The sequence below is a fragment of the Ornithorhynchus anatinus genome, chromosome 3 (assembly GCF_004115215.2).
Source record: "Ornithorhynchus anatinus isolate Pmale09 chromosome 3, mOrnAna1.pri.v4, whole genome shotgun sequence".
NCBI classification, from domain to species: domain Eukaryota; kingdom Metazoa; phylum Chordata; class Mammalia; order Monotremata; family Ornithorhynchidae; genus Ornithorhynchus; species Ornithorhynchus anatinus.
Window position 1 is genome coordinate 16,567,046 of NC_041730.1, and position 14,983 is coordinate 16,582,028.

Consider the following 14,983-nt stretch of genomic DNA (forward strand, 5'->3'; position numbering starts at 1 on the left):
GCAGAGCTGGAATTAGAACCCAGGTCATCTGACTCTCGGGCCTGTGCTTTTTCCACTAAGCCATGCTGCTTCACTGCTTGAGCTAAATGATAAAGAGGCAGCTTGATCATCTTTAAATCGTCTTTCTCTTTAAAGATATCTTTAAATCATCTTTATCATCTTTAAATGATAAAGATCAGCTTCACCCGGAGCAGCTGTTGAATGGACAGATTCTGGGTCAATCAGACCACTCTCAGGTCCTCTAGCTCATCTCATGGCTTCATCTCATTGGCTGTGACCGCAAGAAGCAATCTCACAGAAAATGTCGTACTTCCTAATGAGATAATAATTCTCTATATACGTATATACTAAAGCTTTCCTCCCCTCTCGAGATGGCACCTGGAGAGTTTCCAGTACTCCACCAGTCTGGTTATGGGAGGGAGAGTCGAGCCGAGGCCTACCCATTCCATTCCTAGCTCGGGCAGTGGCTGGCGAGCGGAAGGCCATCTCCTACAAGTCAAAACTCACCCGTGCTGGGCAGCAGCGGCACGGGAGAGGGTCAAGGGTGGAGATTCAAGTATACCGCGTGGAAGAAGGCAATGGTAAACCGCTTCCGTATTTTTACCAAGATAATCCTATGGATACACTCCAGGAACATTTGCAGACGGAGGTGGGACCTTCTGGGAGAAATGAGTCCACGGAGTCGCTATGGGTCGGAAACCACTCGACAGCATAAGATAAGACGAAGCCTTCCTGCCTCTTGGCTGGCTCCAACTAGGGAAGAACCTTGGCCTAGTGGAAGTGAGAGGACCTGGTTCTAACCCCAGTAATGTCAATATCTTGCTGTGTAAAATCTCCATTCTCCATTTCCGGGACAAATCACTTAGCTTCCCTGTGCCTCAGTTTCCCGACAGTAAAATGGTGATTAAATATCTATTCTCCTTCCTACTAAGACTGTATGCCCCATATGGCAGAGGGACTGTGTCCAGCCTGATTAATGTGCATCTACCCCAGTGCTAAATACCTCTAGACTGTAAGTGTCTTGTTGCTATTTAATATTGGTATTTAAGCGCTTACTATGTGCAGAGCACTGTTCTAAGCACTGGGGTAGACACAGGGGAATCAGGTTGTCCCACGTGGGGCTCACAGTCTTAATCCCCATTTGACAGATGAGGGAACTGAGGCACAGAGAAGTGAAGTGACTCGCCCACAGTCACACAGCTGACAAGTGGTAGAGCCGGGGTTCGAACCCATGATCTCTGACTCCAAAGCCCGTGCTCTTTCCACTGAGCCACGCAGGAAACAATGTCTACCAAATCTATTATAACATATTCTCCCAAGCGCTTAATATCATACTCTGTACACAGTTAAGCACTCAAGAAATTCAACTGATTGATTACTTGATGGCCTATTGGAAAGAACATGGGCTGGGGAAGCCGAGAGCCTGGCTTCTACTCCCAGCACTGCCAGTTGTCTTCTTCGTGACCTTGGACAAGTCACTTTACTTCTCTGCCTAAATTTCCTCATCTGTTAAAAGGGAATTCAATCCCTTCTACTTCGACTGTGAGCTTTATTTGGGAAGGCACCGTATCCAACCTAATTTATCTTTTATCTATCCCAGTGCTTAGTACTAGGCTTGACACATAATAAATTCTCAATTGCCACAATTTTTATTATTAAATGACCTGATCTCCCTCCCCTTTGGGGTGAGTCCCATGTGGGACAGACATGACCGATTTGAAACTAAACTTCTCCGTGCCTCAGTTACCTCAGCTGTAAGATGGGGATTAAGACTGTGAGCTCCACGTGAGAGAGGGACTGTGTCCGACCTAATTTGGCTTGTATCCATCCCAGCGTTCAGTACAGTGCCTGGCACGTAGTACGCACTTAAGTACCACAATTAGTTTTATTAATGTTCTAGCCCAGGGGCTGTGTCAGCCTTCTCTCTGACCTCCCTTCCTCCTCTCTCGCCCCGCTCCGGTCTATTCTTCACTCCGCCGCCCGGCTCATCTCCCCGCAGAAACCATCTGGGCGTGTCACTCCCCTTCTCAAACAACTCCAGCGGTTGCCCGTCGACCTCCGCTCCAAACAAAAACTCCTCACTCTAGGCTTCGAGGCTCTCCGTCACCTCGCCCCCTCCTACCTCTCCTCCCTTCTCTCTTCCCACCGCCCACCCCGCACGCTCCGCTCCTCCGCCGCCCACCTCCTCGCCGTCCCTCGGTCTCGCCCGTCCCGCCGTCGACCCCCGGGCCGCGTCCTCCCGCGGTCCCGGGACGCCCTCCCTCCTCACCTCCGCCAAACCGATTCTCTTCCCCTCTTCGAAACCCTACTTAAAACTCACCTCCTCCGAGAGGCCTTCCCAGACCGAGCTCCTCTTCTCCCTCTACTCCCTCTGCCACCCCCCCTTCACCTCTCCGCAGCTAAACCCTCTTTTTCCCCTTTTCCCTCTGCTCCTCCACCTCTCCCTTCCCCTCCCCACGGCACCGTACTCGTCCGCTCTAACTGTATATATTTCCATTACCCTATTTATTTTGTTAATGAATCGTACATCGCCTCGATTCTATTTAGTCGCCGTCGTTTTTACGAGACGTTCTTCCCCTCGACTCTATCTATCGCCATCGTTCTCGTCTGTCCGTCTTCCCCGATCGGACCGTAAGCCCGTCAGACGGCGGGGACCGTCTCTATATGTTGCCGACTTGTTCATCCCAAGCGCTTAGTACAGTGCTCTGCACATAGTAAGCGCTCAATAAATACTATTGAATGAATGAAGTGCTTAACAAATACAATTATTATTATGCAGATTTGGAGTCTACAGCATTCTCCAGGCTTTAGGACTCCAAGGTCACACTGTGCCGGCCTTTTGGCAGTGGCCTGGCCCTTCCCTGGCACTAAATCCTGTCTGTGGGTTCATTTACCTTGAGCTTGGTCAGGAGCAGAAAAAGAGCATGGTATTACAGGAGACCTGCCTTGAGAGGATTCATTCAGTCAGTCGTATTTACCGGGGGCTTACTGTGCGCAGAACACTTTACTAAGCGCTTGGGAGAGTACGCTTTAACAATAAACAGGCACATTCCCCGTCCACCACGAGCTTAGAGTCTAGGGTGAGGTGTCCGGTCTCGCCCTATTCAAGAAGTTCACCGGCCGCCCCCGCTCCCCTGAGGTAGCAGGGGCCCCGAGGCCTGGGCACTCAAATTTCCCCTTGTAACGGAAGCTCTTTCATTTTAAAATCAATTTGAATTCATCGTTAGCAATCGGTATTTAGTCGATGACTATCAACATGTCACTGGCCCAGGGCAATTGGGCCGCCAGCCAAAAGACATGGCTGGTTGTGTCTGATCTGTGCCCTTCTATCCTGTGCCCCTTTCCTCCTTTCCTTGCCCCCTCCCCGACTTTTTCCACCCCCCAGGGGAGCAAGAGTGGGGTAACAGCTGGGGGAGGACAGGCAGAGGGGGCATGGCTTCGGTTATCAACACACTCTTTTGGGGCGGTATCTGTTAAGCATTTACTATGTGTGGAGCACTGTTCTAAGCGCCGGGGTAGATACAAGTTTGTCAGGTAGGACATATCCCCCCGTCCCATGTGGGGCTCGCAGTCTAAACTGAGGAGAGGAGGATTCAATCCCCATTTTAAGGATGAGGCAACTGAGGCACAGAGAAGTTAAGTGACTTGCCCAAGGTCACGCAGCACGCAGTTGGCAGAACCGGGATTGGAACCTAGGTCCCCTGACTCCCTGCCATGTACCCTTTCCTTTGGGAAGAGCTTGGCACAGTGGATGGAGCACGGGCCTGCGAGTCAGAAGGTCATGGGTTCTAATCCCAGCTCCGCTGCCTGTCTGCTGGGTGGTTTGGGGCAAGTCGCTTCACCTCTCTGTGCCTCAGTTACCTCATCTGTAAAATGGGGATGAAGACTGTGAGCAGCACGTAGGACAGGGACTGAGTCCAACCTGATTACCTTGTAACTACCCCAGTGCATTATAAATGAATACCATTGAGAAGCAGCGTGGCTCGGTGGAAAGAGCCCGGGCTTGGGAGTCAGAGGTCATGGGTTCGAATCCCAGCTCTGCCACTTGTCAGCTGTGTAACTGTGGGCGAGTCACTTCACTTCTCTGTGCCTCAGTTACCTCATCTGTAAAATGGGGATTAACTGTGAGCCTCCCACGGACAACCCGATTACCCTGTATCTATCCCAGCGCTTAGAACGGTGCTCTGCACATAGTAAGCGCTTAACAGATACCAACATTATTATTATTAGGCCATGATGCTTTCCTCCCTTCCCCAGGTACCCGCCCCCCCTCCATGGTGGGGCTGGACCTGGGTTCCTTCCTGCCTCAGTTAGGGAATGAGACAGATGGCCAACTCTGCCAAACCCTCCTCCGTTTGGAGTGGAAACGACAAGTGGAATCCAAAGGGCTGTCGTGAACCTTCATTCATTCGATCGTACCTATTGAGCGCCTGCTATGTGCAGAGCACTGTACTAAGCGCTTGGAATGGACAATTCGGCAACAGGTAGAGACGATCCCCGGCCAGTGACGGAGAGGGAGACAGACAGCCAAGCAAAACAGAATAGAACAACATCAAGATAAATAGAATCGAGGAGATCGACACCTCATTAACAGAATAAATAGGGTAATAAATAATATATACAGATGAGCACAGCGCTGAGGGGAGGGGAAGGGGGAAGAGCAGAGGGTGGGAGGAGGTGAGGACCTCTGGAATGTCCTCTCTGATTCCATCCTTATTCCAAAGGGAATAAAGTGCAGTGATTCCTTCACCTTTAACACCTTTCTGGACACCGATCCAGATTAACACGGTTCACTTTTATCACACACCTTGGTTAGACCCTTGTTACTAAGGAGACCAAAATTGAGGCCCTTCCTCCAAGAAGCTACATTCTGAGTGAGGTGTCTTTTTAAGGGACGTTCTTGAAAGTTCTCCCACTCTCTTAAACAATTTCACCCACACAGGTTTCTCTTACCACCTCTGGTTTTCCTGGCAACCATTTGGAGGCCCCGTGCTCGGTTTTCGGTTTGCTATTCTGGCTTCTCTGCTGCGGTATTAGGTTCTCTGTGGCCACGCCTAACACCAGCTGCCATTTCAAGTAGAGAAGCAGCGTGGCTCAGTGGAAAGAGCCCGGGCTTGGGAGTCAGAGGTCATGGGTTCGAATCCCCACTCTGCCACCAGTCAGCTGTGTGACTGTGGGCGAGTCACTTCACTTCTCTGGGCCTCAGTGACCTCATCTGTGAAATTGGGATTAAGACCGCGAGCCTCACGTGGGACAACCTGATTACCCTGTATCTATCCCGGCACTTAGAACAGGGCTCTGCACATAGTAAGTGCTTAACAAATACCAACGTTATTATTTCAAACTGGCTGCCAGCTGCAGCCTCCGGCTTCTAGGCCGCTCCATCAGCAATTCATTACCATGGGGCCAGGAGACTAATTTTAACAATTAAATCGCATTAAAAAAGTTACGTTTACTTTTCCTCGGTATTGCCAATGAATTGCTGATATTCATTCAATAGCATTTAATGAGTGGTGACTGCGTGCAGAGCACTGTACTAAGCAGTTGGGAGAATAGAATACAATAAACAGGCTTATTTCCTGCCCACGACGAGTTTAGAATCTAGACCGGAGATAAACGATGCCAGCCGAGCGTCACGTGTATAGGAACTAACCCGTGCGGTCTCCGAGGAAGCCACATGTATGAGTTTGTTTTTTTTTTGCAAAAAACATACCTTCACGCGCCCTCCTTAGTTTCAGATCCTTCGTCCAGAGCGATCTTCGGCCAATCCCCTGTACTTTTTGAGTGCCGAGTACCGTATTGAGCATACAGGAGGGTGTAGACGTGATCCCTGAGCTCAAGGAGCTTCCGCTCTACCCTCCTTGAAGAGTGAAGGGAGAGCAGAGACCACCACGGGAGGGCTGGAGAGAGTGCTGAGTGCTTCCACTCGCCCTCGGTTCCAAAGCCACCCCCTCCCACTGAGGTAGAGCTGCCCACCTCCCTCGCCCCCCAACCCACGCTCAACTAAAGCAGCCTGATGGATCCACCGGAGATGGGATGGGGTTCAGAGCTCCGGGGCAGGGACTCTGGCGGGAGGGAGACGGCCGTCACGGTCAGGCTATGAACCTTTGCCCCCTGGGCGCCCGCCCCGGAGGGCGACGGCCCTCTCCCTTCCACGGAGTTGGGGTCGGAGCGACAAAAGGATTTAGGGTTCTGTGGGCTGCCAGCCAGGCTGGGCAAGCGTACCCAGTCGATTAGACTGTAAACCCGTTATTGGGCAGGGATTGCTCTATCTGGTGCCGAGTTATGTATTCCAAGCGCTTAGTACAGTGCTCTGCACATAGTAAGCGCTCAATAAAAACTACTGAATGAATGAACCCCCGACCTCCCTGTTTCACGGCCCTGCCGAGTCATCCCTCCCGTCTCCTCCGTTTCTTCGGCGAGACCCGTCCTCGCTCCCCAAATCCCCGCTCAAGTCAAAACCGGGCAGTGCAGGAGATAGAAAACTTTGTAGCTAACCTTTATTCTCCACTAAAAAAAAAAAAAAATAATCTACAGATTAAAAGAAGTTAGAATTTATATACAACAGAATTCTTCTCACACACAAAAATCCACAGGAAGAAAGAGACACACCGACAGGCTAACGAGGGCCCTCTCCTCCTCAGTACTTCTTCAGGCCGTAAGGCAGGCCCAGGGCCGACCTGGTGCCCTGCAGAGGGGGAGAATGCCAAACAGCAGAGCTTGTGCGTTTGTGGTATCTCGGTTTGTTCTGGTAGAAAATGTCCTCCAGCTTAGGGTTGGAAATGAAGCCAAACATCTGGTCAACGTCTGGCGGGCGGTAATACTGGCGTATGACGGCCTGACTGAGCAGGTGCCCTTGAGAAGAGAGAGAGCGGGGTCAGTCACCGTCCCGGCAAGATTCGAGAAGCAGCAGGGTGGCCCGGTGGAAAGCGCGCGGGCCTACGACTCTGAGGGTCTGGGTTCTAATCCCAGCCCCGCCATTCACCCGCTTGGACAAGTCCTTTAACTTTCTCCGAGCCTCAGTTCTCTCATTTGTAAAGTGGGAATTCAGTACCTTTCCGCCCTCCAACTTGAGAGAGAACTTCCTGGGGGAACTGAATATCTCGTACCACGCCGGGGCTTGGTGCCGACGTAGTAGGTGCTTAACTACCACAGTTCTTCTTTTTCACACCAGGCACCTTTCCACTCCCCAGGCCCGTAATGCAAGATTCCTAGAATCATCAAGGCTTGGGCAGTTGGCAATGCCCCTTCCGGCTGCCCACTTCTGGTTCCGTAGGCCCACCCCTCTAAGGACCTCGGCAGGACCGACCCTCATATTGTTATACTGTTCTCTCCCCGGTGCTCAGTATACAGTGTCTAGCACACAGTGAGTGCTCGATAAATGCGACTGACTTTTTCGCTGGTCCGGACTGACTTGAATGTCGTCAAATCAACCACTTGTATTTATTGAGCATTTACTGCAAGTATTACGCGCTTGGAAGGGTACAACGGAACAGAATCGGTAGATGGGTTCCCTGCCCACAATAGGCTCATTCATTCATCGTCTTATTTGAGCGCTTACTGTGTGCAGAGCGCTGTACTAAGCGTTTGGGAGAGTACAACGGAACAATAAGCAGACATTCTCCGAGTCCAGAGCTACGAGAAGTACGGCATCCTTTATTCCAGCCATCACCAGTAGCCTCAGACTAACACGCTGACTCTCCCGCTGCTTTAGAAAAGCACGTTGATCGAGCCAAGAGTTGAGTTGTACCAGAGTAATTTGGATCTTTAAACGGTCTTGCTCAGAGGAAGGATGTGGGGTGGGAGGGAGAGGGTCTTATCTAAGGGAAGCAGGCTGGGCACAGGTGCGGAGGGAGGGGGAAGGGAGAAAGGCCACCGGAGAGGGACTTGGCTGGGATCCCCTGTGACGGGAGCAGCGGCCTTAGGTCGCCTCCTCCGGGTATTTGCTCGAGAGGTCAGGCAAAGGGTCTCATTCAGGACCACAACCCATTCTCCTCCCAACCCCCGTCCCCTCAGTCAGTCAACCGTATCTATCGAGCACTTACTAAGCACTTGGAAGGGTACGATATAACAAAAAACCAAAACAGATACATCCCCTGCCCACAGTGAGCGGGGACGTCGGGAGTTCAACCGGCCGCTTCTCTCTGTCCCTGCGTCTCTTGGCCTGGGGCCGGCTGACCGCCCTGGACGGTCCCTAGCATCTGGGAGGGGGCTCCAGGAAAGTTTCTGGATGAGGCATCTATGTTACGGGTTCCCTTCATTCGTCCACAGTGGTGGAGGAACAGGGGCAGGGGCAACGAAGATTAGATTGCCCCAGATGACCCCAAATTCTCCAGAGTAAAGCTGGTTTGAACTTCACCTCTTTTAGTTCCCCGGGTGAACGAACAAAGATCGACTAAGAGGCCGGCAGTTAGCGGAAGAGGAAAAGGAAGAAGCATGGAAAATTCCCACAGGATTGTCAAACCGAATCACCAAGAGTCGACTGGGCAGGCGTCGTCAGTCAAATTTATCGAACGTTTCCTGTGTGCACGGCATTGTACTAAGCAGTTGGAAGAGTACAGTGTAACAACAGAACATATTCCCCCTCCACAGAGAGTTTACAGTCTAAAGCCATCTTAGCAGCACGATCATTGGCTGGTCACTTTAATAATAACGATAATGACGGTATTTGTTAAGTGCTTACTCTGTGTCAAGCACTGTTCTAAGGCCTGGGGTAGATGCAAGCTAATCAGGTTGGACACAGTCCCTGTCCCACGTGGGGCTCACACTCTTAATCCCCATTTTCCAGACGAGGTAACTGAGGCCCGGAGAAGTGAAGTGACTTGCCCGAGGTCACCCAGCAGGCCAATGGCGAAGACGGGATCAGAACCCATGACCCTCTGACTACCGGGCTCGTGCTCTATCCACTACGCCGTGCTGCTTCTCCACAGACCCCTCTGCATTGCTTACGCACCTGGCCGTGTTCCCCTTTAACACTTTGATACTCACCCCAGCCCCATGGGACCTATGCACACCCTTAGACTATTATTTCCCCAACCCGTAATTTATTTTAACGGCAGCCTCGCCGCAGATTGTAAATTCCTTGTGGGCATGGGGGTCACGTCTACCATTTCTAGCGTACTGTTCTCTCTCAAGCGTTAAGTACAGTGCTCCGCATACGGCAAGCGCTCAAGAAATGCCACCGAGCGACCGCCCGATCGATCCTCCGGCCCCACGGCCCCAGTCATCGGCGAGGAGAGCCCCCCCGCCTCGGATACTCCCGAACGTGGGAAGCCGCCGGGACCGGGCGGGGAGGGTCCCACCCCGACGGGTCGGCACTTACCGTTCGCCCACGCGGGAATGGGCTTGCGGGGGTGGCTCTCGTCGTCCGTGGAGTCGTCGCTGTTCAGGTCCATCCCGTAGTTATTCGGATTGATCTTGGGGAGCCTGGGGACCTTTGGGCCCTGGGGGGTCATTTGGTAGGAGTTGCACACCGGAGACTTGAAAAGACAAGGACACGGCGGTCAGCGCCTCACACGCGCCCTCCTCCTCTTCAAAGCCTTATCGAAGGCACATCTTCTCCGAAAGGCCTTCCCTGACTAAGCCCCCCTTCACTCCCTCCCTTCTGCATCGCCCTGACCTGCTCCCTTTATTCATTCCCCCCTCCCGGCCCCGAGGCCCTTATGGACATATCCGTCATTTATTTATTCGTATTCACTTCCGTCTCCCCCTCTAGACTGTAACCTCGTTGTGGGCACGGATTGTGTCTCTTGTTACTCCGCCCGCAGTGAGCACTCAATAAATACGACTGACTGACCGAGTCAGGTCTCCGTGTGACATTCGCCATTCCAGCAAACTGGCTCGCACCACCAGAGGCGAGGCGTGAAAGAGACTGAGGGATGAGTTCCGTCCCTCCGGCTGGAGCAGGCCTCAGTACTGCCGATCTCCATTCCATAGCGCATCCTGCTTCTCGGGTCACTGGACAAAGCCGAGAAGCCACTTCTAACCACCCAGCTCAGGCCAATCTGCACATCCGCAGTACAAGCACTTCTTTTTTTTGCTTGTTTTTTTTTTTGCCCATGGCATTTGTTAAGCGCCTATTATGTGCCGGGCACTGCACTAAGCACTGGGGTGGATAGAAGCTAATAACAACGTTGCTATTTGTTAAGCGCTTACTACGTGTAGAGCACCGTTCTAAGCGCTGGGGTAGATACAGGTTAATCAGGTCGTCCCACGTGAGGCTCACAGTCTTAATCCCCCTCTTACAGATGAGGTACCCGAGGCCCAGAGAAGTGGTGACTTGCCCACAGTCACACAGCTGCCAAGGGGCAGAGCCGGCATTCGAACCCATGACCTCCGACTCCCAAGCCCGGGCTCTTCCCACTGAGCGACGATCCGGTTGGACGCAGTCCCCGTCCCACCGGGGTTCACAGTCTTCATTCCCGTTCCCCAGATGAGGGGACTTCTTGCTCCCCCTTTTCCTTCCACACAGCACCTGCTGCCCGGAGCCAGGACGGTACATTTGGGAAGGGGTGATAGCACAACCACAGTTTCTAGTCACCCGAATCTTCCATCCCTGGCTCCGGAAAGCAGAAAAGGAGTGGTTAGGGAGGCGGTTCCCTCTCCTTCGGGTGACCTAGACATCCCCGGGCTCTGACCTTCCTTCCTAACTGCCGGCTGCCCTCGTCCTGCGCCCCGGGGCACACCACGGAAAAGCACGGCACGGAGAAGCGGTGTGGCGTGGTGGAGAGAGCACGGGCCTGAGAGTCAGCAGGGCACAGAGAAGCAGCGTGGCTCGGTGGAAAGAGCCCGGGCTTGGGAGTCGGAGGTCATGGGTTCGAATCCCGGCTCTGCCCCTTGGCAGCTGTGTGACTGTGGGCAAGTCACTTCTCGGTGCCTCAGTGAGCTCATCTGTAAAATGGGGATGAAGACGGTGAGCCTCACGTGGGACGACCTGATGACCCTGTATCCACCCCAGCGCTTACAACAGTGCTCTGCCCATAGTAAGCACTTAACAAATACCGACATTATCATCATGATGATTTCTAATCCCAACTCTGCCACCTGTCTGCTGTGCGACCTCGGGGAAGTCGCTTCACTTTTCTGGGCCTCGGTTACCTCGTCTGTAAAATGGGGATTGAGACTGTGAGCCCCATGTGGGGCAAGGACCCTGTCCAACCTGATTCGCTTGCATCCACCCCCTCGGCACTGTACTCGTCCGCTCAACTGTATATATCTTCATCACCCTATTTATTTTGTTTAATGAGATTCTATTTATTTGCTATTGTTTTTATGAGATGTGCTTCCCCTCGACTCTATCTATCGCCATCGTTCTCGTCTGCCCGTCTCCCCCGATTAGACCGTGAGCCCGTCACAGGGCGGGGACCGTCTCTATCTGTTGCCGATTTGTACCTTCCAAGCGCTTAGTACAGTGCTCTGCACGTAGTAAGCCCTCAATAAATACTACTGAATGAATGAATGACTTAGTACAGTGCCTGGCACATAGTAAGCACTTGAGAAATACCACAATTATTATTATTATTATTAGCTCTGCTGCTTGTCTGCTGTGTGACCTCGGGCAAGCCAGTTCACTGCGCCTCGGTCACCTCATCCGTAAAATGGGGGTTGAGCGTCTAATGCCATAATTTTTATCATCACCACAGATGGATCGTGCCCACGGTACTCACGCGATCCTCGGGACTCAGCCGGGGCCTTTTAACCTTTACCGATACGATGCCCGAGCTCGGCTTCCTTTGGAAAGGGCGAACCCCGAAAGCCTTAAGGATCAAGATTCCCGGCAGGCTCTCGTCCCAGGGGCGCATAAAGGATAGCGACTCCTGACGGAGCCAGGCCTGGGCCCCGCAGAGGTGACGGGGGCCACCTTCCTGCCACTTCCCCCCTTCCGCCGGGGAAAATCTGCCAGGCCCGCTCCTCACCTGCACCTCCACGGTCACGTTCAGTCCTCTGTTGCCAGCAGCAGCTGTTGCTTCTGTCTCCTTGGCCTTCTTTTCTTGCTCTTCTCGTAGCTTCCTCTTCCTCTCTTGCTCCTGCCGCTCCTGCTCAGCCAGTCTCTGCTGCTCCTCCTGATACGGTCATCACAGGAACGTTAACCACCCGAGGGGCGACGCCTCCATCCGCTGGATGCCCCGACCCCAACCCCGGCACGCTCAATCCCCGAGGGGCCTCGGTTTAGCCGGCGACGGGACGAAAACCGCTGAAGAGAATGAAGGGCCAAAGGAATCCCTCACCCTTTTCTTCTTCTCTTCCAGTTCTTTCTGGAGACGCTCTTTTTGCAGTCTCAGGGTCCTCTCTTTCTCCTGACGTTCCCGCTCCCTGGAAAGCCAGAGCCACATCCCGTCAGAAACAGGCAGGGGAAATGGGGTGGGGCAATCGGTGGTATTTACCGAGCACTTTTGGTGCAGAGCACAGTACTAAGCGCTTGGGAGAGCGCAATACAAACACAGTTGGTAGAAACTATCCCTGCCTGCAAGGACTTACGGTCTAGGGTGGAAGGCCGATAGTAAAAAAAAAAAAAAAAATACAGATTAGAGGTGATAGTACCTACCTACTTGAATCATGCCCACTGACTTTAACTGTCCCTTCTTTCCTTTGATCAATCGATAGATGTATTTATTGAGCGCTCACTGTGTGCAGAGAACTGTAATAAGCTCTTGGGAGAGTTCACTAGAACAGAGTTGGCAAGCCCAAGGCTTGGCAAATGGCTTTTCCTGCTTCCTCCTTGCATCTGCCTTTTTCTCCGGCCTAGATAGAGCAGGACGGGGCCGAGAGCGCGCATTTTGTGTGGGTCACTTCCTTTTCCCCGCTCCCCTCCCGCCGTTCAACCCCGACTTCCCTTCACGTGCTTTAGTATCTGGGAAGGGTCAGCGTAGGACAACCACTCTTCTGCGTGGAGCTCCTCCTGTAATAACCCTGCTCACTCACAGATCCTAATTCTCTAGTTACGGATGGGAGTTTGACGGCAAGAGAGCATCCTTTGGTTTAAGGGGATTTCAATGCTGTCCCGGGTCAGAGAGAGAAATCAAAAAACAGCATCCTTTGGAAAAACAGGGAAGTAAGCAAAGAGCCCAGATGACTGCTTTGGTCAAGCCAACCGTCTGTCAGTGCACAGTATTTTAAAAGAAACACCCCACACCAAAACAGAGAGTCAGTGCTCTCGAAAAAATCCAGGATGGGACCCCAGCTCACGTATCCCACACGTAATGATTGAATCCCACGGTGTCGCCGCCCCGGAATTGTAGAGGGGAGGTGCTTTGACAGTTCTCAAAATCACACCAAGATGTCGAAGTGACGTAAAACAGCCTGGAAGCTCTGATTTAGTAGCAAGGATGAGACTACAACCCCAACCTCCTGTCTCTCAACCAGGGCTCCTTTCATGTGACTTGGGATCCAACTGCCTCTCCTCTACAGTCTACGGATTGACTGATGATAATAACGAGGACGACGACGACAATAACATTATCGGTTAAGAGCTCACTACGGGCCAAGCACCGTATTAAGTTCTGGGACAGATACAGGATCGTCAGGATGGGGCTCGGAGTAAGCAGGAGAGAACACAACTTCTGAATCCCCATTTTGCAGACGAGGAAATTGAGGCCCACTCAAGTTAAGTGATTTGCCACGGTAAGTGGCAATGCCGGAATTAGAACCCAGGGCCTCTGACACCGTGGCTCAGTGGAAAGAACCCGGGCTTGGGAGTCAGAGGTCGTGGGTTCTCATCCCGGCTCCGCCGCTTGTCAGCTGTGTGACTTTGGGCATGTCACTTAGCTTCTCTGGGCCTCAGTTCCCTCATCTGTCAAATGGGGATTAAGACCGGGAGCCCCACGTGGGACAACCTGCTTACCCCGTATCTACCCCAGTGCCTGGCACGTAGTAAGCGCTTAAACAATACCATCATTATTATTATGCCCGGGGCTCTTTCCACTAGACCGTAAGCTCGTTGTGGGCTACCCCCACTTCACCTCTCCGCAGCTAAACCCTCTTCTCCCCCCTTTCCCTCTCCTCCTCCCCCTCTCCCGTCCCACCCCCTCAGCACTGGACTCGTCCGCTCGACTGTACATATCTATCACCCTATTTATTTTGTTTAATGAGATGTACATCACCCTGATTCTATTTAGTTGCCATTGTTTTTATGAGATGTTCTTCCCCTCGGCTCTATTCATTGCCGTTGTTCTCGTCTGCCCGTCTCCCCCGATTAGACCGTAAGCCCGTCAGAGGGCGGGGACCGTCTCTATCTGTTGCCCACTTGTCCATCCCAAGCGCTTAGTACAGTGCTCTGCACATAGTAAGCGCTCAATAAATACTATTGAATGAACGAACGAAAAGTGTCTGTTTACTGTTGTACTGTACTCTTCCCAGTGCTCAGTACAAGCTAAGTGCTCAATAAATACGACCGACTAGGCCATGCTGCTTCTCAGTCTAGAGGTGACCGAATGTTCAGACTCACCTTTCCGCCTGGATGCGCTCCTGTTCTCTTCTGCGTTCCAACTCCCTCTCCGTCGCCAATTGCTGCTCCCGCTGCCGCTGCCGGTCCCGCTCTCTCTCCAGTTCCGCCTGCCGCTGCTCCGCCAGTTTCTTGGCCTCTGCGATCTTCCTCGCTTTCTCCTGCTCCTCCTCTCTCTTCTTCTGCTCCTGGTATCTGCGTTCTTCCTCTTCCTAGTAATAACGGCAGCACTTCAAAGTGAGTGACCGCCTGGGGAGCAGCGCGGCGTAGTCCGAGCTGGGGAAAGCTCGACACAAAGACGGGGCGAGCGCCTTGCCCGCGAGGGGCTTCCGCTTGGAGACATCCAAACATTTCCATCCAGACAAACCGAAATAAACCGAACAATCGAACTAACATACGTACGCAAGGGCTGAGGACGAGCGTAAATGAATACCTGAGTGCTAGAAATGGCTCGATGGGGTTGCACAGCTTGGGACGCTGGACAAGTCAACGGGCAGGTGGTTGGAGGAGGTGAGATTTTTAGGGGGGCTGTGAAGGGACTAG

At 52.6% G+C, this 14,983-nt stretch overlaps 1 protein-coding gene across 3 annotated transcripts in view; it reads right to left on the reverse strand.

The window, feature by feature from the left end:
- Positions 1-6,483: 6,483 nt before the first annotated feature.
- The window catches only part of LOC100090319 (inner centromere protein), a 29,987-nt gene continuing 21,487 nt past the window's right edge, over positions 6,484-14,983 (reverse strand). For all 3 annotated transcript variants that reach the window (XM_029061224.2, XM_029061222.2, XM_029061223.2), the window contains 5 exons: positions 14,444-14,652; positions 12,228-12,312; positions 11,916-12,062; positions 9,323-9,479; positions 6,484-6,855 (listed from right to left, as the gene is read on the reverse strand). In XM_029061224.2, the coding sequence (XP_028917057.1) occupies positions 6,641-6,855; positions 9,323-9,479; positions 11,916-12,062; positions 12,228-12,312; positions 14,444-14,652 (813 nt within the window). In that variant the 3' untranslated portion in view covers positions 6,484-6,640. The remainder of the gene's footprint in view (positions 6,856-9,322; positions 9,480-11,915; positions 12,063-12,227; positions 12,313-14,443; positions 14,653-14,983) is intronic.